Below are 25617 nucleotides of genomic sequence, written 5' to 3'. Positions count from 1 at the left end.
ACAAACATCCATACCCTCATCCCCTGCTAAAATCATTAATGATCGGCAATATCTGTTGTCAGCAGCAGCACTTATGGGGATTGATGGGGTGGTAACAGAATTGGAAAAAAGAGACATTATTAAAAGGACCCATTCACCTTACAATTCACCAGTGTGGCCAGTAAAGAAACCAACCAGGCAATGGCATTTTACAGTGGAATACAGACAGCTGAATGCTAACACTACACCTTTGACTGCCACAGTTCCAAACATGGCAGAGATAGTGAAAGCCCTCTGTGTATCTAACAATAGTCTATGCATGGGAAATCAAAGATTGCTATTTCACCCTCTTTCTAACCCTGCCGGTTGAATACAACCGAGCATATTTTATTTTCTTTTGTGTTCACAGGAACCCTGAGCGAACTGTATAGGGACAGCTGGAAGATGACGAATCAACAGTTTGGATTAATGATGCTATGCTTTACCCTGACCTTGATGCAATTACAGACCTTAAAGGAAACTTAGCTACTGTGGCTGTGCATGGAGCTGAGGTGTTTCACCGTGGCATTTAACCATGTATTGTCACAGTATAGCACAGTCACTGGAACATCTCAAAACAGAAAGGACCTAAATCTCTCTACTTTAGTTCTACATGGAAACAAAATATTTTCAAAAGATGAATGGAGTTGGAATGATTCTCTAAGAATGGCTGAACTTTAAGCCATGTCTGGACAAACAATACAAATTGGTTGCCAAATAACTAAAATAACTGAACCAAATTTTGATTGCTGGTACAATTTTACTTTCACCAAACTTATAATTGTGTGCTGTCTTTGGGGTTATAGAGGCACAGAATTACTATTTGAATTCATGGTCAAAGGATATGAAGCCTCTGCCCCTGCAGATATTTGAAAACGAACCGACTCAGCCTCCCATTGGTCTAACTCCTTCCATCTTCAACACAGGTCCTTACATAATTAAAAATATGGGACAACAACAAATTCTCTTTGACCCTAGTTGGTCCCTAAAAAAGGGCCACAGGATGCAACTGGGTTATTAGGGACAGGATTAGGTATATTAAATAGCATTGATGCTGAGGTCTTAATGAGTAGAGTAACTGCTACTACAGATGACCTAAGGAAATTGGAACAACCAATAAAATTATCCTTATTGGCTTTAGGAGCAAATCAATGGCTTCTATCAGATGTTTTGCCCATTGGGAACAAATTGAGGAAAATGATCATCAATTAATTATAAATGCCCTTGGAAAAGCCCAAGGCAATACCTCCCTTGCCTTGAGCTGTATCCAAGTGCAGTTATGGATACAATCTGTAGCAGCAGCTATTATTAGAAAGGGAGAAGAAAAAAACTTTGCCCACTGAAATTCGAAAATTGATTTGGGATAATGCTTCAGAATTTGAAAAAGAATTTCAAGCTTGGTGGCAATTAGTCAACTTTACCCATTAAAATGATCAAATTGTTGCCTTTATACTTACTATAAGTAATGCCACCATATACAATGTATATCCAATCATTGCATTAGGACTCAATCATAATGGAACTACACTTTATCCTAAAGAGCATAAAGTATGGGCCCATCAAAAGGGAGGAAAGTGGCAAACAATTGATGTAAATGCATGCATTGTGCGTGAACAAAAAGGTTTCATCTGTGAAAGTAACACGCTGGAATCTCAAGACATTTGTCTTGACACTGAGCAAAATATTTGCCACTTTGAGATACATCCTAATGAAACCCTTAAAACTGTACTTGTATATATTGGGAAAGGTTGTGTTTGTATGAGAACTCATTGTGATTCTATAGTCGTAGATGATACAGTGGTAGATACCAGTAATCTCTCTAATGTCTGTGTTTGCAATTTTACCAAAATTCTAGGATGTGATTTTAAATACTCAGTTCCTGTCACTTCTTATCAACTTATTGCATCTAATTATATTCTGCTTCATGAACTGCTGCCTACTCCTATTGGAATGAACCTCACCTTGGTGAAGAAATTGCTGGTACATGAGGACCTGAAGCAGCTGATGACTCAAGTCCGAGAAAATGGACAAAAGACTCTGATTACTGTCCATCATGATGCACAAGAAATACATCGAGTGATGGAAAGAGTGAAGAGAGATGAGAGACACCGTTGGTGGGACAATTTGTTTGGATGGTTGCCAGCTGCCAAGGGAATCTTCAACAAGATGCTTCACCCTGTTATTGTTCTGCTAATACTCACTGTGTTATGTTTTATACTGACAATTAGTTTGTATGTTAAACTTTGGTTTATGATGAAACGTTTAGCATCCCTACACAATGTACATACACTTGGTAAACCTCAATCCGAGAATGTATGTGATGTCCCTGACATATTCCAACTGTCGTGAAGCTTGAGTGACTATAGTCACGGGGTGGATTATGTGGTGTAAATTCCTGAAGTAACTAGGAAAATAAAACTAACATTCACACTTTTAAGGAAAAGGTACAGCATTGAAGAAGCTTTCAGGGTAGGGCATAACTGCATTATCAGGTGGGGCCTCGATTGTTCTTGTGCACAAAGCTGCACTTTTTGCCACCCTAAGCCAAAGACCTGTCATGTTTTGACAAATGCTGTACCCTAGTGTACTTTTTGCTCATTATAATATCATTATAATACCAAAACACACCTCCATCCCAAAAGCTACCCGCCTCCAAGGTGCGACCACCCCTCACTGAGCATGCGCTCTGAATTTCTCGGAGCCTATTACTTTAAACGGAAACGGGAAAACTTTACACCAATCATAACTAAGATATGCTTGACTAGAGCCACTCAAGCTCCACCTAAAAGATAGAAAATAATATAAATTGGCCCAAGAGAGAGGGGATGTTAGGGAAGATACCATCGTCAGGGGAGATACCATCCCAAGGACATACAACATCCTTAGGACCTCCTGACTCCTGGGATCAGTCGACAGGCTGAGCCTCTCTTCCCCCCCCATTGGGACGCCTTTGGGTGAGATCTGAATATTTGCTTATAAATCTCTATAGAGTCTTTGATCCTTTTAACGCGTTTATTTCTAGGCTGCGCACCTGGAACACCTAGAACACACACCTAGAACCCACACCTAGAACACACACCTAGAACCCACACCTAGAACCCACACCTAGAACACCTGTAACACCTGTAACACCTGTGTATTTCATGCATACTAGCTTGCTTTTGCAGATAGTCACTATCACCGGCAATCCAAAAGAACCTGATTATCTGTTGCTGTAATAAACCATACTTGATTGCATTGTGATAGCTCTCATTAATGCAACTAGGGTGAGGGTGGTTATCCGTGATAGTTCAGTGTTCTGAATCTAACCAGACCCCCAGACGGTTAATGCATTGTTGGTGAATGTCTGAACGGACCCCCAGGTGGTTAATACGTTTTTGGTGAATGTCTGAGCGGACCCCCAGGTGGTTATTACGTTTTTGGTGAATGTCCGAACGGACCCCCAGTTTTGGTGAATGTCCAACTGGTTCAGTACTCTGAATCCAACCGGGCCCGTAACGGTTAATCAGCTACACCCCTTTAACGCGACACCAACCCCCCTCCTGCCGAGCGATGCGGGAAGAAGTGCAGGCAGAGGCTGTGCAGGGTGGAAGAGTGGTAATTTATTCTTCCTGGGGGAATCGTGGCTGCCACCCCCAGCCCATCCCCAGGCGAGGCCCGGCCGCCTGCTCAGGCGGGGGGCCCGTCCTGCCGGCCCGCGTGGTCCCCGCTTCCCGGCTCCTCCTGCCGCACCCTGTGCAGCCAGGATGTGTCCCCGACTTCGGCGTCCTGCGGGGAGCTTGGCAGTCTGCGCCCGACCTGCCCCGCGTGCCAGGAGAAGCTTCTCTCCAGTCTGCGCCCCGTGGAGGGGCTGCGCGCCCTGCGCCGGGGCGAGACGCTGCGGGAGCGGTAGTTGGAGGGGCTCCTCCCCCGCTGCCCCCTCTGCTGCTGCTGCTGCTGCCGCCGCCCCAGCCGCTCATTCCGCTGGAACCTTCCGCGGGGTCTTCGGGCCAGGCGCACCACTGCAACAATGGGCCCGCGGCACATCGGGCAGGTGTCCCTTCCCTCTGCCCAGAGGTGGATGCACTCCAGGCAAAAGGAGTGCCTGCAGGGGTCCACTCGAGCTGCGCTGGCAAGCGGGCCCAGGCAGATGGGGCACTCCTCGGGCTGCTCCTGCCGCCAGCTCATGGTTCCTGCAGCTTCCGCAAGGTGCAGATGGTCGTCCTGTGGGGGAGGCTGCCCTGCTGCCGGGCGCTCAGCAGCAGCCCAGGGTCTTCAGCACCTCGATGTCTCGCGGGTCGCTGGCAGGAACTTGACGCCTCACGCGCCACCAGGAGGACAACTGCAGAGAAAAGCAGGAAGAAAATATTGAATCAGCAAGCAGACATTCGCTTTCTAGGTTCTACCACGTTGTCTAGAGTGCTGTAGCTGTCAGCAGTCTGTGCATGGATTGCAAACACAGACTAGGCTTAGGCCAGATGAGGTACATGGATGTCTGGAGGTGTGAGAGCATTACCGAAGGCCCTTGATGGCTCGCGTGCAACAACAATGGCTTCGCGTATGCTTCTAGCAATAGCTCCGCCTCTCTCTCTCCTTCCAGCCGTGGAGACTCGAGCTCTCGCCTACCACCAGCCGGACTGGCCGCAGGCGCCCCGCGCAGGGCATTTATAGGCAGCCCCCTTCTGTGAGGCCAGAGGTGACATCAGCAGGGTCTGGGGTGTCCCTGAGGGCAGCACTGACAGAGGTCACCTGAACGTTGTGAGACTTGAGATGGCTGCTCCACGCTGACAGGTGCCAAGCGGAGAGCGGTATCAGGCTAATTAAGAAAAGCCATCTCGGAAGAGGTAGAATCCAGGACTGGGCCAAGGAGAGGGCACTGAGGTATCAAGAATAAAGTGTCACTTGAAATACCTGAGACTCCCATCAAGTCAGTGCTGCCCTCAGGGGCACCCCGAAACCTTTGTGATGTCCACTCTGGCCTCACAGAAGGGGGCTGCCTATAAATGCCCTGCGCGGGGCGCCTGCGGCCAGTCCGGCTGGTGGTAGGCGAGAGCTCGAGTCTCCACGGCTGGAAAGAGAGAGACGGGCGGAGCTGGTGCTATAGGCATTCGCGAAGCCAATCTTTTTGTACGCAAGCCATCATCAAGGGCCTCCGGTAATGTTCTCCAATCCACAGACATCCATGTACCTCATCTGGCCTCAGCGTAGTCTTGCCTAGTATAACCGACCATAAGCATATTTGCTGCTCTAACAGCCATGTTTGCAATCCATACACAGAACAGTTACTGCTACAGCACTCTAGACAACTTGGTTGAACCTAGAAAGCGAATGTCTGCTTGCTGATTCAATATTTTCTTCCTGCTTCTCTCTGCAGTTGTCCTCCTGGTGGCACGTGAGGCGTCAAGTTCCTGCCGGCGACCCGCGAGACATCGAGGTGCTGAAGACCCTGGGCTGCTGCTGAGCGCCCGGCAGCAGGGCAGCCTCCCCCACAGGACGACCATCTGCACCTTGCGGAAGCTGCAGGAACCATGAGCTGGCGGCAGGAGCAGCCCGAGGAGTGCCCCATCTGCCTGGGCCCGCTTGCCAGCGCAGCTCGAGTGGACCCCTGCAGGCACTCCTTTTGCCTGGAGTGCATCCACCTCTGGGCAGAGGGAAGGGACACCTGCCCGATGTGCCGCGGGCCCATTGTTGCAGTGGTGCGCCTGGCCCGAAGACCCCGCGGAAGGTTCCAGCGGAATGAGCGGCTGGGGCGGCGGCAGCAGCAGCAGCAGCAGAGGGGGCAGCGGGGGAGGAGCCCCTCCAACTACCGCTCCCGCAGCGTCTCGCCCCGGCGCAGGGCGCGCAGCCCCTCCACGGGGCGCAGACTGGAGAGAAGCTTCTCCTGGCACGCGGGGCAGGTCGGGCGCAGACTGCCAAGCTCCCCGCAGGACGCCGAAGTCGGGGACACATCCTGGCTGCACAGGGTGCGGCAGGAGGAGCCGGGAAGCGGGGACCACGCGGGCCGGCAGGACGGGCCCCCCGCCTGAGCAGGCGGCCGGGCCTCGCCTGGGGATGGGCTGGGGGTGGCAGCCACGATTCCCCCAGGAAGAATAAATTACCACTCTTCCACCCTGCACAGCCTCTGCCTGCACTTCTTCCCGCATTGGTTAACTGGGAGGGTTGGGGGGGGGGGGGGCTGGACACAGCCCTCCCCTGCTGTCCCCGCCATGAATTGGTTTGGGGATGTCTGCTCCTGATGGGGAATGGCTGTGGGTGGCGGGTCCGTGAGTGAGACTTAGGGGTGAGAAGTCAACATGGGAGTGCAAAGGTGTTGGGAACGGGAGCAGACGCATGGTGACGTAGCCCAACTGGAAAAAAGGCTGACAGCCCAAGTCTCCTAAAAGCCTGGCAGCAGAGAATGCCTGCCAGCTGCGGAAGCGGGCCTGGCAACCTGCAGCATCCCTGGAAGGTGCTGCTGGCCTCCTGCAAGTGCAGCCTAAGGGTACCTGAGGACCAGAGACTGTCTCCAGGTGCCACCACCAAGGGCAAAAGCAGGGAACTACAAGAGCAATGGGCTGTCTGAGAAGGAGGAACGGCTCTGGGAAAGGCGCCATTCCCAGAGACTAGGAAGCATCGGTGTCTATCACTCGTCTCAGGTGAAACACAGAAATTAGCAGCAGCTTTTGGCTGCTCTAAGGAGGTGGTGTCCTCTGCTCTCTTCTGTCTCTCTTAATAGAAAAAGGACTCCTTCTCGACCCTAAATGGAGCGCCTCTCCCCCTCAGAACTTCTTGTGCTGCACAAATGGTTCTTGCCTACATGACATCCTTAATCCAGTGAACCTGTGCTGGGGATGCCCGGATGACTCCGAACTCTCTGATGGGAGCCTCACGTCTTTGCAGTGACACTTTGTTCTTGATTCCTTGGGGCCCACCCCCGGGCCCACTCCTGGGTTTGGTCTCTTCCAAGATGGCTTTTCTTAATTAGCCCGACACCTCTCTCCATGCTTGCCTTGAATCACAGAGTATTGCCCAGGGGTGGTTTGTGGCCACGTGTAATAACGAGAACTTTACAGCAAAGAAAGCCTCCGTGTATTGCAGCACCCTACCAACTCCCACTTGCCGTCTCTCCACACCCGCAGGCAGGGGGGCATCCCTGAAGGGCTCAACCCTTTGGAAGGTCACGGCATGAACTTCGTTGTTGTCAGAAGCGGGATTCTGTAAAACGTGCACTCCGGGATGCTTTTGAGGAGGTGGTAGAAGAACACTGGGAGGTGCATGAGGCTGTCCTGGTTTCAGCTGGGACAGAGTTTGTTGTCTTCCCAGTAGCTGGTATGGAGCTGGGTTCTGGATTTCAGAAGAGAGTGATGCTGACAACACACTGATCTTTTAGTTTTTGCAGAGCACTGCTTACACAGAGCCAAGGCCGTTCCAGCTGCCCACACCGCCCTGCCAGCCAGGAGGCTGCGGGTGCACCAGGAGCTGAGCAGGGTCGCAGACTGGAGAGCTGGCCCAAACTGGCCAGAGCCATGTCCCATACCCTATGGGGTTGTGCTGAAGACTAGGACTGGGCAGCAATCTGATGTGATAAGTCAGACTTCTGCTGCTTGAGTTCTGGCTGAGCATTATTTGGCAACTGGTGAGCAATTGCTTTGTGCATCATTTGTTTCTTGTACTCTTTTTTCATTACTTTTTTTTTTCTTTTTTCTTTTCCTTTCTTTTCTGTCCTATGGAGCTATCTTTCTCTCAGTCCTTGAGTTTTACTTTTTTCCCAGTTCTCTCTCCCATGCCACCACAGGGCCGTGAAGGTACATATGTGTGGTGCTTATCTGTCTTTGGAGGGGAGCCACAGAAAAATACAGCTAGATGGTTTAATAAGGAACATAGTGTTGAAAAACTAACAATTTTGTTACTTAAAACAGTATTTATATTGCCCGCAGCATTTATCTGTAAGTACTATAAGAATCAGATTATTTCTTTAAGTTTCTGAAGAAGGTTTTGTACAACCTGTGAACAGTCTGAATGGACCTCTTCTGTAATAGACTGAGTTCTCCTCAACATCAAAAGCATGGTGTCTGCTTAGATCTCTTTCACATTCCCAAAAAGTAAACCCTTTTGAAGACTAACAGATTGATCAGCTATTTGTTATTTCAGACAACTCTTTTAAATGTCCCTCAAGTGTACAGAGGTGTTAATTAGAATGAATAATATTCAAAAGATCATCGCTGATTACATAAAACAAACATGGAGAGAAGCTTGTATTTCCCAGGGAACTCTTCAGCAGTTAAATGTTCTTGACTTTGCTGAAACTTGTCCACCATGAAATTCTGAACTCCAAACCGTGATCTTGATTTTAATTCATCTAACTACACTGCCTTTTTTTCCCCAGCTTTCAATAAATGTGCATACTACTGCTAAAATTGGATCGGATGCCATGTTTTTTAAATCTACTTACTAAAACCAACCTCAAGCTTTGTATCTGACACCTTCCCCAACCACATACACCCGTGTTTCATAATGCTTTAGGATATTTTCAGTTAAAGCACAGTATAAAGTGTTTTATTTTCTATACCTCTCCCTAACCTTTAAAAGCCTCATCCTCTCCTCCAAGTCCTATTCTTCTCTTCACATTGCAAATTTTTCAAGGACTTCAGGATATAAGCTGAAAATAACTTGAACTTTCCTTCCTACTTGTTGGGATTGGGATGCTATCCTTAGCTGTTCCCAACCAGCTTTTCCTACTCAGAGGATTTTTAGGTCTGCCCTGAAGGAGCTTAAAGGCTGCTGTTGCTGAGCCTCCCTGGTATTCATGTACAGACTCCCTCCCCTGCCTTTTTGCACCTTCCTCATTTGCTTTTAGTTCTTGGTTATAACTAGGGAGCTTGTTAGTCTGGCATTCATCAAACTACTTCTGATAACCTGGTATACGTTAGCCAAATTTATTCACATGTAAGACTACTTTACAAAATCATTTTATAGCCTTGCTTCTAGATTTCTTGTTTTTCTATTGTATAGTCCATTGATTGAGAACCAAATTCTACTGAAAATCAATAGCTGGAACTGTTTCTACATTTTCAGATACAAAGACTCCATTAATAACTTAATTAATAGCATGTAGAACATGTATGGTTGCACTGAAATTTTTGATGAAGAGAATGAATACTGCATAGAATAAGTAAGAGCTTTGACATCAGGTTCAGAAACAACAAGGTATTCAGGAAGCAAGGAAGAAGAGCCATGTAATTCCCTTTGCTTATCCATAAGCCCTTTTTCTCATGAATCTGCCACTTCAGAGAGTCTGACAAAAGAAGTGTCACTAAACACACATCCAATTTTGTATAGCTTTGGATTGTCCAAACTTTTCTATCACGGATATAAATGTACCTTATTTCCATCATCATAGTTTAACAATTAAATGACCTCTAAAGACAGAAACATCAGTTTCTCTCCTTTCTTGCATGTTGTCCTGTTTCTATTTAGGTTTCTTTGTATGCTTTGCCCGGTACATCTCCCACACACATATACTGCTTTCTCTCAGTCTCCTACTTGCAAGCTTCTCCACCCTCCCCTCAGGATGTATTTCTAGCAGCTGGGTTCTCTCCTACACAGATCATCCCTCCTTGTACTGTGAAATAGCAAGCTAACCACATCGACATAAATGAGGCTACATTGAAAGAAAAAAGCCATTTGCTATTAAAAAAACCACCTCCATCTCAAACAAACTGATTTTGATGCCTTTGATTTAATGACACATGCCTTCACAGACACACGTAAAACAACACTAAAACACTGAGCTATTAGTTTCTAAATTTTAAATGATATTAATGCCTACTTTCAAGACTGTAATCTGAATAAAAATCTTCCACTACAATAGTGATTACACAACAATTCTTAAATATTAAAGGGTATGACATTATGCCAGAAGACTGTAGAAACAAAATGTATATACGTGCTCTGAAAAATATTTTCCTAATTAAGTACATCTCCTCAGTCTGACTCTTTTTTCAAAAGCCTGACTATTTGCTTCTCTGTGTACAGTTAAGCACGTTTTATAGTATTAATATCCTCTAAACAGTAGCTACGTATCTGAGGACAGTATAGGTAACAGTTTAAAGAGTTTCCATCTGCTTCTCTCATTGCTATGGGTAATGAAAATGGTATCAAAGTGTACCGAAGGTGCAAAATGCTCTGCATTCTTGTACTGTTTTTTTGCCCTGATGAGGTAATTTAGGAGACGCATTTCTAATGCAAGTCATTTAATCTGTGCAAAGGTTAAAGCTATTTTCTTCTAACTCTCCATCTCTTTTGGAGAAGGTGTGTTCACCTTCTTTGCTGCTCAGACGCCACTCCAACTCTGGATACCCAGACCTCCTGCGACATAACCATGCTGTACATCCAGTCTACATGCATCCACCTAGATTATTTCCCAATCTGACTGGTTTTTATACTGCAGTTTCTGCACCATAGATTAAGTATAGGAGACAAAATCAAATCTTGGTTTGTTTACTTGAAGTTTCATTTCAATATAAGATTTTTAATTCTTACCATGGTCTGTAAGTTTAGACATGCAGAGTTGACTTGATCTCTCATTTCCACTTTGTTTATCACATCCTATGGACACAGAGTCACATGTAATGACTGGCTCAGAATGAATTAGCAGTTTTGAAGTCTGCTCATCAGATTCCTTAATCAAACAAAGCAGCACAGAGAAAAAGGTACAGTTAGAGCTTTCAGCAGGATCACGATACAATGGCTGCCCTGATCCACACAACTGCTGGGACTCATATTAAACAACAACAACAACAACAAAAAAAAAAACAACAAAACAAAACAACAACAACAAAAACACACCCTCCTACCTCTTTTCTAAATGATAGCAGTGACTCAGCCACAAGCTAACACAGATTTAACATGTGTTTTTTTTCTCCAGAGATAACGAGAAATAGAAACTAGAGTACACGCTACAGAAAAGATAGAAAACAAAACACTAAAACAAATCTTATTATTGCTGTGATGCTTTTACTGACTATTTCCAAACTGATGCTGTTCACTGTATGATAAAACATAGTACTAGTATTGAACAGGACTATCTTATGTTGCAGATATCCTAAAAGCAAAGGTTACATTATACTGGGAGGCATTCTAAGACTTTATTCTTACTAAGAAGACAGTTTAAATGTTAATATTCTTTACTACTCAAATGAAAAGAACCCACAGCCATGCCAAATAAGAGTGTTTAAAGGATTAAAAATCCTGAAAATGAATGTATTTTGAACTCCGATATCACACAAAAGATCAGTAAGTCCATTTCAGAGAGCAGATTTAGATTTATGGGTGTCTAAATAGAAAATTGTTCAATAAATAGAGAATTGTTAATCTCTGGATTAACAATCCAGACTGGACAGACAGTCCAGTCCTAAAGAAAGTGTGTAGAGAACAGAAAAGAGGTACATTGAAAGTGCATAAATAAGGTATCTGAAACAACAGCTCATACTTACATGAAGGACATCAACATTCAGCTGCTGAAAATTACGGGACCTGAATTCTTGCATTCTTTTGATGTTTTCTTGATATTTTTCTTCTGCCAGCTGTCTGTAAATACAGAATATTTGTGATTAAGATGTGATATCAGGGATTGCACAAAGGGATCTTCTAACAGTAGACGTGGAAAAGCAGTTTCCATAATTAGAGTGCTATGGTGCCAAATAGTCATGGCATCTGCTCAAGGTGAGGTTAGTTTTAGTGAACTCAGAAACAGATCTCAGGCCTTATTTCCAAACAGTTTTTATATTTATCTTTCACAACCTGCATAATTAATTGAAAAATAGTAAATTATCTATCCCGGACTCTTTTGTCTCTTCCAAAGATCTTAAATATGTCAGACTTTATTCCACTGTGTAGTCCAGGGAACTTTCAGATAAAGACAGGCACACAATACTTGTGTGCTGTGAACACTTCTCCTGGGGTAGAGTTGGTAATTGTGCTTTTTTTGTGCAGGACTACTTATGCTAGGTCCTACATTATGCAAATCCCTCAGTTTCCATCACTAAATACCCTAATCTCTTCTATGTCTAGATTTGCACTGCTGAGAGTAGATCTCCAGTGTGAGAAGGTACTATGTTTCTGCACTATTTCATATTTTCAGGCAGAATCAGCTAGCAAGTACCCAGAGTTGCAATTGAATAGATCCATTTTGAAGATTCATGATTGAGAATAAGGTTAATTTTTAATTTTAATCTAAGATTGCAGATTAATATGTTGCCTTTGTATTACAAAATAAATATATTTACTTCTGTTGCTGGGGAAAAATGTGAAAAATAAATAAAAAATGTTAAAATGAAAGAAAGCAAAGAAAATGAAAAGCAAACTACAAATATCTTGCAATTAATATTACTTCCTAATTTCCATCCATTAAAAAAAAGAAAGAGAGAGACTTCCTATATATAAATTTCATATAAGAATGAGCCTACCATATTATTGTAAAAAACATGTAGAAGAGGTGTTACATTTTATATAGTGGTTTCATTTCAAGGAGTCTTTTGTTTTGTTTTGTTTTTTAATGAGAATAAACTTGCATACCATCTCCAGTCTCAAATGCCAGAGTTGGTGTCAAACAGACATAAATGCTGATCAGACATGTTTTCCAAAAGGAAATTAAAGCCTTTTTTTTTTTTTTTTTTTCCAGCTTTTGGGTATGGACACAACAGGCTGGCACAAGTAACACTAGTGATTTTACAGAAAATGTTCTCTCAACTGCATTTACTATTCATTTGCAGGTATATGCAACAGCTTCAAAGTAACTGAGGCCATAAATTCAAGCTTCATGTTACTTTCCAATATTTCTCTGTAGTAAGATGTCATCGGTTTACTGAACTGCTAGCTTGCTTTGGCATAACAGTGTTAAAATGCTGATTCTCATGATCAGAAATAATTATTCCTCTATTATCCCTTATAAATAGCTGAGTAAACATTTGTTAATTTACATTGCACTTTGCAAAACACTTTTGAAGAAAATGTTAAAAATGAATGTGCAGCTTTTCTGATTTTTATTCACATCATATGAAACACTGAACATTTTTAATGGGCAAAAACTCAAGTGTGTCATCAAAACAGTATTTTCTTTCTATTTAAAAATGCAATTCATGCAGATACATAGCCTTCAAGATGTTTCCCACATGCCACACAGAAATTGTACTTAAAATCCTCTCTTTCAATATAACTTTCTTAATAAAACGATAAACCATAAAGCCCTTATAATATGTTGATCACCCCATCATTTGGTCATTTGATAAGATTATTTTTTCTGAGCTATTAACTTCCATTGACAAATCTCTTAGCAAAAGAATTGAAAAAAGCTGCACTATAACTAAATGTCTGACTCCTCAGAATACGCAATCCTTAACATGACAAGTCATTAACAAAATTCCCTATTGTAATGAATCAGTTAATCTCTCGTGTAGTTATTGAACCCGAAATACTATGCTCAAAGTACCAGTTTTGGTCTAAGGCTCTGACTTTTTTTTCTACATAAATAATTACTAGGATTTAACTTAAAGTGAATGGGGATTCATGTTAAGTAGCTGAAGACTCTTTTTTTTAACTTAATATTATTTTTATTTTATATTTATATTAAATATAATATTATATTTTTAATATTATTTTTATTTTTAACTTGACTGTTCTCATTAGACTGCTGAAAGAGGAAAACTGCAGGGTTAGGGCACCAAACTAACGTTATGTACAACTCACTTCAACTTCTTTGCTTTCTCATCTGCTGCATTTAACTTCCTCAGCCTCATCCTTTCCCGTGGTGTCATTTTCTGAACTTCAGACAGTTCCTGTAGAGTCTGCAAATGAACTTTCCTCTGCCTGAAATTGAATGCATGCCAGCTTATTTTCATATAAAAATGTAAATATTGGTATTTTGATTTGATATTGAAACATACGGACATTTCAAATGGAATAATTAGAAAGTCACAGGTACTATAACAGACTAAACAGACCTTAGTGTGGGAAGCAAATGCTTCTTTACATTGAAACTTAAACTTAGATTAATGAAGAACATGAATCATTTGAGGCATTTCATGTGAGAACAGAAAAATGTAAACTCAGCTCCTTAGAAGAATAAATGTTGAAGCACAGTAAAATATTTACCCTGTCAGGATTCATTATTGAGCATATTACAAATCCAAAGGCAGTTTTCAAATGAGAACCACAGGAAAAAAAAAAAAAAGAAATACCATTCATACATTTTGCATTGGTTGTTACAAGTTGGCTGCAATAAAAGATAGCATTAATGCATCTTCAATGAAAGTCATAATTATCATGTTGTCCTCTTGAGTTTCTGGTCCTAATCAATAAAAACAATTCACTGGTAAAATGGACTCCATGGACTATCTTTGAAAGCTGAGCATCAGTTATTGACATTTGTATCTCAGCTGTATTTATCAATACAGGAGAGCAATACTAGACCTATATCAGAAAAAGGATATTATTTTCAGATTTTACCTCACATCATATAGTAATTGCAAAAATTGAACCATAGTTTGCAATGACTTAGCACTCATATTTCACTCACTAAAATTTTGCAATCTTTTTATTCATGATAAGAAGTTCTCATTTTAAATGTCTATTTTTGCTCTTATGAGATAAACTCACTTACCATCTAAGAGCCCAGTTTTGTAAGCATACAAATTGCAACACTCCTTGCAGACTACCATTTTGAAATCAGTATTTTAATAACTGAGAAGCTTTCATTATGCTTTTCAAATGTTGACTACAGAGAGAAATAGTGTTAAGATATGAAAATTACTGTGAAATATGAAAGACTAAGGACAAAGACAAGAAGATTTTAATTATTAATAAGAATGGAACTAACTCCTCAAGTATGAATAATGCAGACATATTTCTTGTCCCCTGTTAAAAAAACCTTCTGATTTAAATTATAAGAACCTCATGGGAAAAAAAGTCATTTTTCATCCAATTTGAAACTGAATTCATAGACTTTTCTTCTTACTTAAATATTTAAAATGTATGACTTGCTTGGGACTGGAATAAACTAAACCGTTAGAGGCTTTTACTAGAAGAAACCAGACTCAACTATACACACCAAAAATAATTTCTGGTGAGGAAAAAAAATCATAAATTTAAAGTAGCGATGACTGCGGAGGACACCATAACAAGCAGCTCCCTGTACACACACAGACTACAGCACATACAGGAAACTCCCTATGTTTAAATTATTTTTCCACCACTTTTATGTTTGTATGCCACCGTTTTTCTGATATTTTTACTTCATTGTACCTACCTCTTTAAATATGGGCTTGAAAAAAATATTTGTCACTTTGCTTACCAGTAGCAATACAGAAGCTAACATTCTCATAAATGCAATAAAAGTCATAATAGAATTATGCATCTATGTGTATTCTAAACATTTAATCAAAAATGAATCAGACTCCAGTACATTCATCTCCTAGGACGACTTTTTTTTTTTTTTTTTTTTCCTCAAACTGATGCTCTGAAAAGTTCAAGGTAACTTTCTGTGCTCTAACAAATATAGCTCTTATCCAGTTTTTACGATTCTGGACCTCAGCACAGAGAAGCTGACTTTTAATGCTTTTAACTGAAGTATAAGAAAAAGATGTTTGTAGTTAGAACTTGCTCTTCATCTTACACACTTGAGACTTCCTTTTGAACAAAAATAATTATAGACCCTGGGATATGCAATCGTGTCCTGCCTGGGTGTTAGCTCTGTCAATAAGCGATGTCCGCTTGGAAGGTGAAAAGACTTGATATATTCAAACTAATGACAAAGGAACATAGTATATTTTATGGATAATATAAAACGGTTTCATCAATCTGTTCTAGAAACACAGGGATGTTTGAGGTCTAGATATATATTTTGCAGGTAAAAATACTGCTTCCTGAAAGCTTCTACAATTTTTTGATGCATATGGATAGTTTGAAATCCTATATGGAATGTAGGTGAAAACCCACAAAATAAAGGCACGAATTAAACATTTTTTGAAGATTCTCATAGTGTATGTTTTAATAAGATTCTCATAGTGTATGTTTTAATAAGCATTTAACATTCAATATTATTTCTAGAGAGTTGGCATAATATTTGGGCAAGATTTCAGTGCCTCAAAACTAGGTAAGGTATATCTCTGAGGAACATCTCTGCAGTTAACTATAATTCATTTGAATAAACAGGAATCCACTCAAGAGTTAATTAATTCAACCTGAACACAGCAACAATAAGCAAAAGGTATGTCTAACATTTCCTGAGTACAGCACATCTGCCCGTGTAACTGTAGCGTTTCTGCTATACTAGCAAAGAGCTATTTGTAGCAGAAACAAGAATAGTAGAATATTAAGAATACCAAGAATTAGACAATACAGGCATCATTTGTTATTGCCTCTTATATCTATACTTGCAAAGTTCAACAATGTGTTTATACTAAAGTGGAAACCTAAACAGAGAACTCGTCTGATAAGAGGACAGACTCATCTGACAATGAGAGAAAGCAAGAACAGAAGTGACGGGGTGGAAACTCCAACCACAATTTCAAGCTGTGAGAGCTTTACAGATATATTCTAAGCAGTCACACCAGGTAACAAAAAGATACAGAATATTTTTCTGTGTTGAATCCAGTGTCCTTATTTCACATTCCTCCTATCACTGTTATTAAACAACCCTTTCTTTTGCAAAGTTGCACTTGATCAGCTCTCCTAAAGAAACACTAGCAAGCAGTAGACTTGGTAACAACTGCAAAGTGACCACTGCTGAAAAACTGCAGGCCTACACTGAGAACAGAGGTCACAAAAAGAATAACAGGAAAAGGCAAATTTCCCTGAATCTACTGTTAATTCTGAATTGGTGCACGGACTTTTTGATTGCTACTATTTATTAATTAAAAAAAAATAAATCAGATAGCTGTTGAAGTCTTGAAAGTTATTCAGAGGACATAAAAAATGGAGATGACTGCTACGCCTGCACAGGATCATAAACTCCTGCTTTTGAATGTGCTATCTCCTAACAGAGCAAAACCACATCAAGAAAACTCAGGGACAGCAAGCAAAGAGGAATGGAAGCTGCCATTGAAACCACGCAGATAATTTACAAAGACAAAATGAAATTGCCCGTGTTGACATTTGCTTTAATCACTGCTGCACCGTAATTTGACACAAGTAATTAATTTAATATATATTTGTTGCCTAAAAGAGAGATCATGTGCAAAAAACTGATTTAAGAGCCAAGAAACACCACTGGTCTTAATTTCTCACAAGAAAGTTACAAGACAAATAAAATAGCATCCTATGGATGTATTAGATGAACGGTTTAAGTGTTTATGTCTTCATTTGGATGTCATTTAGGAATCATAGCCTTCACATTCAACAATTAGTCAGTTCACAAACTAAGTCAGTACACAAATGACCATGACTTAACTAAAATGATGATCTAAGCCTTCAAAATATACAGACAAAGGGCCTAACTTAATTGCACACCCACTGTTACTAAATTAATTCGTGCATGTGATACATACACACTCACAATTTATGGTTCCAGAATAAAAATAAAAATATAAAACAAAAACTATTACATCCATTTTTTACCCTAAATTCTGATTACGCAACTCATTAATGTGGTTGTCTTGTATTTCTGGGGAATGGCAAAATCCCTTTAAATGCAAAGCATGAGGAGATTAACACAAACATTTGTTTACAACAGCATAGTATTTGGCAACACCATAATTGTTTATAGTTCTGCCCACAAAACACTTAAAAATACTTACACAGCATCAAAAATGGGAGCAGCTTCTTTCTGCCAGTTAAGCCCTTTGTCTTTCACATTCATATTTGTGTATTTGTCCTGCATATTCTGTAAAGAAATAAAATCAAAGCAGTATCAATGCTTGAGGCTAAAGTGATCCAGATTCCAATATGACACAAAACAGCCCTCATGTAAAAAATGATCGAGCAGTTTCCTTTCCTACTTCCTTAGAAAGTCAAATAATAAATACGTTGGAACCAGGGACCAAAAAAGAAATATGCACTGATTTCGTTAAAATTATGACTAACTAGAACAGTTAGAGATGACACGTACCCAGCCCAAATGATCTGCACTTGTTATGCATAAATATCCATTCCCCTTATTACTCATAAGATTTTAAAGGGGGGTACATTCAGCATGTAGAGTGAGAAAGGCTTCATTTCTCACTGCCTCTCTGCCACAGTCACACTGTTAGCTCCAAAAGTCCCCTAGATTAATGTTCCCACTGGCTGCTCTCTAAGTTATTTTTTCTCTACACATTTCCTCTGTCTCCACTCTACTTCTGTAAAATACATACTCAAGTGGCAAGTGTACAGCTATCGCTTTTTCTTCTTAGATACCTTTAGTTGTTCATCAACATAAGGGATTTTTAGGATTTCTGCTGCTGCTGGTCTCATCAAAGGATTCTTACTTAACATGCTGAAACATGAAGAAAACAAAAGTGAAAATTCAGTGATTTTCTAAATTAACTTAAGTAACTGCTAAACAAGAGAGCAACGTACCTGCTCAGCACTGCATTCAGTTTGCTTGGATATCTATCAGGAAGAGAAGGTGTATCACCTTCTACAATTTTTAGCACAACTGACAAAAAATTGTGTCCAGAAAATGCATGGTCCATACAGCACATCTCGTATAAAATGCATCCCAGAGACCTTGAAGGATAAAATAAACAGAATAGCATAGATGTTATTTTTACAAGTAGCATGCATAGTGACATTACGATAAGAAAAATTACAAGTGCATATACGTTTTTCCCGAGAATAATATATTTTACTATTATGCTATTATTTTCATCTGAAAAGATTATGATTCATTATTCAGGTCAACAACTGGCATCATATTAAATGGGCGTAATCATCATTCTATTTTGATAAATGCAGGCAAACACCTATAATCTATGTATATATATACATATATATACATATAAAAATATTTTACATGTGTATGCAGGTATATAAACACTCATTTGGCCACACATTCAAAATAGATTCCAAAACTGGTTTGGACTCAAAGAATTATCAAATTTTAGATGACTGTATCATGTTGTAACACATAAAACCAAATTTCCTCAATTTTTTATTTGGAGATGAAAAAAAAAGCTGAATATGCCAGGCTGGAGACCTAGCTGAGAACCAGTGTCAGATTTTATTTATCAGGCTCTTAGTCCTCAGTCCTAACAGAGATAGCATAGACCACCAAGTTGAATATTTTAAGAAAATCACTCTCATAATGATTTATGTAATGACTACTCATAATAGCTTGCACTTTGGTTGGCCTCTATCTAATATATTTTTTTAAAAAATAGAGATGCTGAGCTTTCCAGGCTTTGAAGTGTGCCCAGTATCAACTGCAGTGGATACTGGAGTGCAGGAGAATACTGATACTGATATTCAGGAGAACAGAGGCAGTGCCAAGTGATCAAGGTCATAGAAGATGTTGGTGAGAGCAAGCTACAGGACCAGACTCACCTAGGTAACCAACTTAAATAGCACAGCAACTTTACTTTTCACATAATATTTGATTGGGGTACTTATCATTTACAGCAGTATGAAGATAAAGCATACTGGTAATACGAAGAAGCATGTATAGGTGAATGGCTTTGGTAAAAAGGGTATAAACATTATCTTTGAAAGCAAATAATGAATACATTTAAATAATGCATTTTGGTTATAGAAGAGGAATAAGTTCAGTCCATCTGACAATAAAAGAGCACAAGCAAATAATTTTAGAGCTGAAACTCATGCTCTCTGTATAATCTAAATAAACCCAAGGAGAGAGAACAGAAGGGTTCTCTCACTGGTTCTTTACGAAGATCTATCTGAAAACAACTAGGAGAACATTTTTGCTAAAAACTGCCTAACTATAGAGGTACCTAAATAAATGCCCAGCTTCTGGAAGTTTTAACTGTCAACCAGCTTTCAAACTTCCAAAATCTACCAAAATCAGTAGATCTAGTCAGATCTAGTCAGATCTGAAGTTTGAAAGCTGGTTGACAGTTAAAACTTCAAGTAACAGTAACACACAGATGATGCTATACATTTACAATCTACGTTCAAACTCTGAAACAAGATAATGACTACATGAGAAAATACTTTACAACCAAAGTGCACACATGGCATCTGAAAGCATCAAACAAAAAAGGAAACCAGCCAGAGGGAAGAAAAAAAGGAAAATCCCAACTTGATAGACTGTACTAAAACTGTTTTTTTGTTTGTTTGTTTGTTTGTTTTTTCAGAATCAATCTGTTTTCGGAGGCTGCTTAATTCTGGCAGCTAAAAATTGCTTAATGAGCCATTAAGAGAACAGGATTTACCACATGAGGGAAGCCCATTTATTCAGCTAGCTGAGTCCTCTGACTACACCTGAGACTTTGGAGAAAGATGAAAAAGAACACCCGAGGCATTCTGGTAAAGCTGGGGCAGCAAACAGGCTGCCCAGGGAAAACCCCATCTGTCCCATCACAGAAAAAAATAACATAAAGAAAAAAAAAATAAATAAAAAGCAGGGAAAAAAAGAAAAAGTAGATTTTTATTTTTTTTTTAATGCAAAATACAACTCTTTGAAATGAAGTAAGTAGTTCTAAGCTGAGAAAGGTTGTCCTGAATCCTAGAGCAAGGCCACTTTTCCCAGGACAGCTGCTGAGCTGTAGCTGCCTAAGGAAGTGATAAAGCTTTTGCCTCGAGACTGCATTTCTCAGAGCAGTTGTGTTTCTACAGTTCCAGCCTAAGCATGTTGTAAGAAGCAAATTCAGCAAGAGAAGATTGCTTCCTGACTCCCATGAGCAATTTGCCAATGACCAAAACATATCATTTAATTACTTTTATAATCTTAGCTTGTATAACTGCCAGCGTTATAAAATTCTAAAATGGCCATGAAAGTATCCAGCCAGAGCATTTGGTTTGACAGCTTTCTGTTTGTGAATAGGTTCAACAAATGTGCTAAACAGCACTTCATTTCAGCAAAACTGATGCATGATTGTTTCACATTGAAGCCACTTATGCTCAATTATATAATAAAACGGAGCATCTGCACAGGTTTCAGTATATTCTCTACAATATCAACTGACAGACCTCTAAGTTCTTCTCAGGAGAAACCACCCTGTGTTTTTTGGTGCTACTTGTTTACATCAGCATTGCTGTCCCTTTCACATCTCCTGGTCTTTTATAGAAATTTCTAAACTGCTACAGTCCTTCAAAGCTGCATGTTAGCCTTTTAATGAAACACTAGAAGCCAGATAATCTAAATGCCTATACCTTTGTGGCTTGTGCATCTCAGTCTGACTGTACCGAGTCTTAAGAATTTGCTGACTCCAAGGTCTATGAGGAATACATACATGTGCATACACATGTACCATCATGACACTCTCATCCACGGCTTTTCAGATCTTCAAGTCAGGGTTTATCCAGCTGTAGTTGTGCAGCTTTTATCATTAATCTTCCTGCCTACTTCTTCCTAATAGTTGTTGGTGTCTAATGGACACAAATAGGTCCGGATAATATGGCTCAGTCTTTTAAACAGTGAACCAATTGGATAGAATGGCAGCATCCTAATTCTCATAGTAATTAATTTCTGTGGGGTCTTGTTGTGGGAAAGGATCAAGGTAATCTGTGCACCCAAAACTTCACTGGATTTTTAAATACCTCCATATACTTAATGGATACTTCCACTGAATTATCACAAAAGACTCTCCTGTCTGTCCTCTCAAGGAGCAATTAAAGCTGAGCACGCAGCAGCTTTTGAAAAACAAAACAAAACAAACAGAAACCAAACATACAGAGATTACAATATTGCTATATATATTATTTATCAGATTTACTTTTCATATGCCATTATGCTGACTATGCATCTCCCCAGCACTTTCAAACATCTTGAGTGTTCAGGAATCCTTCCAGCTTCTATCAGCTATTTCCAAACACAAAGCCAGTAACACTTGGGAAATTCAGAAAGACTGGGGAGTCTCCCAAAATCACATATACTCTATGTACACACTGTACAAACTCCGTTTACAGCATTAGTCATTCATCCAGTCAATAAACAATACTTTATATTACATATCATAGAATAGGCAGATTTAGAGTTAGCAGCAAACCATTTATATCATTTTAATAAATAAACTTGCTTTCAATATAAAAATCCCATTTTCCTCACTACGAGATTGATTCAAGTAATAACCTCAAATGCTGTGGAGACTATTATTAGTTATATAGATTGCCTAGTTTAGAAATAAATTTGGATACCTCCAAACCTTTATATTTGGATGAGCAGCCCACTTACATGGGTGAAGTTATATACAGCAATAGGGGCCAAAAGCATGACAAAGATTGCCTGGCTTGGGTCACTGTAAAAAGAACATCACTCTACTCTTTTCAGTAAAGGAAAGGTTCTTCCTCTTTTTTTCTCTCTCATTCATGGGGTGGAAAGGGCTTGGCTGACTCTTGGTAGATGTATATAATAGCAATTATAAAAAGGGTTTTGGTCAGCACAGACATTTAATAGTCTTACAACCATCTAGCATTTCTACGGTACAAAGAAGTGGAAAAAAAAATAATAATTCCTTCTGAATGTTTTATTGGTTCTTATCACAAGATACATAATCTCAGCAAAACCAGGTACGAAATGTTTTCAATAACAGCTGTTTGAATTCAGCTCAGATGCACTGAATTTCCACTGGGTGATGATATGACTGCCTTTATTATTGAACTGAAACAGCTCTCACTTAAAACAACATAGGTATGTATTTGTTGTTATCTGTATCTGGGATGATGAAAATAATTATAAATAAATACTTGCCACATTCTGTTAAGAATCCATAATAATCAACACTATTGCAATAAAAAAAAATCAAAATCAAGTACTTGTGCCAAAAATTATTCTTAATAAAATTGTCGCACCAGCATAATCAGCTATAGGGATCTTCTTTTTCTAATTGTCTTGGGACTAGATAGAGGAATATGGGAGGAAAAGATATTTTAGACACCTTTATTAACCCAAATTACAATTTGTGCTTTACTTGAAGACCCATAGTTTGGAAACTCTGGGACAAAATCTTACAGAGACAGAGTAGGCTGAAATTTTCTCCCATGAGTCACATATTGGCAATTTCTTTCTACCTTAAGTTCCATAAAATAAAATAAAATAAAAAAAAGATGAGAACATAGCTTACAAATCACAACTCACATTGCTTTGAAGAAGTTTTTGTTCTGCATTTATCTCTGAATTAAAACCAGGGATCATTTCAGTGGAGCCTTGCTGATTCATAACAATGAGGATCTAGCACATCTTTTCAGCATAGATGAGAAATCTGTGATGTCTGCTTCAACCCTTGCTTTCATATAAAACTGCACTTTAAAAAAATCCATTGGTTAAACATTACTCAAAAGACCAATGCATGAATTTTACGGCTGCTTTTGGTAATTATTCGACATAAAATTTGGCACTAAAAATAATTATTTTTGGATTGTTATTATTAAAGGAAAAGACAAACTGGGGCAAAAGTACAGACAAGCAAGCACAATTAAAATGAAAGTCCCAAGATGTGTGGCATAGGGAGCCCAATATAACCAAATCCCACAGAAAAAAAAAACATTTATCAAAATATGGCAACACTTGACAGTTGACGTAGAGTATGATGGATTCAAATGTGATATTCCTTTGTCTCTGCCAGACAAAAAGAAAACAATTTATACCTCTCTTGTAAAGAATTTGCTTTGCTTCCAAATGACAAATAGATGTGTTTTTCAACCGAATTGTTTCTGTTATCATTTCTGCCTCTGAGATAATTTACAAAACATAGTATGCAAAAAATTCTTTGTGAAGTTCATGGGTGGAGTTTGCCAAATATGCTCATAGCTTTGAAAAGGAGAGAGAAATATCATTGTTCGTAACTGTTTGCTTACACTTTATCACATCTACTCAGAAACAAAATAAGACAGTTTTAACAGCCACTACAATGGAAGCACTCAATATTTGCACTGAGGATTTATACTGATCCTGGGCAGACTACAAACCAGTGCAGACCCCAAACTCTCAGGGTTAGAAAACCTGAAAAAAATTGCAGTTGTGCTAACAACTAGTGGCAGGCAAACGTTAACTTTACTGGAGATGTGAACACAGAGACAGTTTCAGGTGTGACGAGAGAGTGATGCTCATTCCCCAGTATGAAAGAAACAGAATCTAAACTGGTTGGGAGCCCATGTGACAAGGGAACCTCCAATTTTCTGATGTAAAGGAGACCTCTGGGAAAGCTACAACAGTCCACTTTAACTTTAGGACCATCTGTGGGAATTATCATTGACCTCCTTGGTAAGTTTAGGCTTTCTAGGTTGCACGAGGACAGTGGAAAGTACAAAGGTTTCTCTGTTCTTCAGAGATCCTTAGATACCGGATATGTATCCCAACATCTAGCCTCACTAACACCCTTGCTATTATCACTACTTGTGCAAAACTAGCAGTTCTGAGTGATGACTTGCTTTATCATTAGAAATATTTCTATTTCGTTATATTTCAACTAATTTTAGAAAAAGCAACCTGATCTAAAAAGTTGTGGAATGAATACTGATGGATGGGACATGTATTTGGTAGATCTAGGTTAGGCACAACAAATATCATAGAATCAAAGTTGACCAGAAGGCCTCACCCCCCCCCTACAGCTATGTTTGGTCCCCAGTAACAGAAATGGCACTGTTTTTCTGCACGTGGTAGGTCTGAGGGTAATGTTTATGAAGTTTATATATGGAGTTCACCTTTACCACGGCTTCTTATGTGTCATTGCATAAAAATTGTGTGAAATGGGAACAGGCTGCTCCACAGCTCATCTGATCTTTCTGTCCTTTCCTCCTCTCTCACAGATGGATGCATTTGGGCTGTAGAATATTCCATAGTTTGAAGGACACAAGAGCAGCCTCATCAAATCTGAGCTCAGATATAAGAATAAATAACCAGACAAGGAATAACAGTTCTAACATTCCTACATATTCCTCTACTGAAGTCAGAATTGAAGAGAAAATATCATTCCTCAAATTTCAAAAATACCAGGTCATTTTAGCTATCTCCTGGGTTTTTCATTCTATGAAAGGAATAAAGATATTATGCTACATAGGTACAATTGCATAGGCCATGTTTATATATAGATATTACTGTTATAAGCAATGATGACAATATAGACATATTTAGACATAGTGAAATAAAGCTGGGATCAAAAGAACTCAAAAAAAAAAATCCCAAGCAATTGTAATAATGCTGAGATTTTACACTCCTTGTAAGCAAGGGAACTAAGAATACTAGCAGGATGGTGTGCTCCTTAAGGTAGAAACTCACTATCACTTTTTGAAGGAAACCAATTTATTTAATGAATTGAAGTTACTGACTCCTGGAAAATGAGCTGTCACACTTAAAAAAAAAAAAAATAGCCCTTAAAAAACAAAAAGACTGAAACAATAGCAGAACTTGAGCTCTCACATGTCAAGCAATTAAAAAATGAGCTTCCTTGAGCTTTATGAAAAAGCATTTATATCTCATAACTAGAGAAGTTTCTCAACAGGAAGAGACATTCAAATTTACCAGCCTTTGTACTAACTTGATAACAAAAAGCT

The 25617-nt window shown here is 39.7% G+C and overlaps 1 protein-coding gene across 2 annotated transcripts in view; it reads right to left on the bottom strand.

Annotated features, from left to right (window-relative positions):
* Positions 1 to 25617, bottom strand: part of NEK11 (NIMA related kinase 11) — a 110691-nt gene that overhangs the window by 53288 nt on the left and 31786 nt on the right. For both annotated transcript variants that reach the window (XM_068674539.1, XM_068674540.1), the window contains exons 6-11: positions 18529 to 18678; positions 18367 to 18445; positions 17769 to 17854; positions 13723 to 13842; positions 11472 to 11565; positions 10519 to 10657 (exon numbers count right to left, since the gene is read on the bottom strand). In XM_068674539.1, the coding sequence (XP_068530640.1) occupies positions 10519 to 10657; positions 11472 to 11565; positions 13723 to 13842; positions 17769 to 17854; positions 18367 to 18445; positions 18529 to 18678 (668 nt within the window). The remainder of the gene's footprint in view (positions 1 to 10518; positions 10658 to 11471; positions 11566 to 13722; positions 13843 to 17768; positions 17855 to 18366; positions 18446 to 18528; positions 18679 to 25617) is intronic.

The sequence above is a fragment of the Anas acuta genome, chromosome 2, assembly GCF_963932015.1.
Source record: "Anas acuta chromosome 2, bAnaAcu1.1, whole genome shotgun sequence".
In the NCBI taxonomy this organism is placed as follows: domain Eukaryota; kingdom Metazoa; phylum Chordata; class Aves; order Anseriformes; family Anatidae; genus Anas; species Anas acuta.
This window is presented reverse-complemented; position numbering and strand designations above follow the sequence as displayed.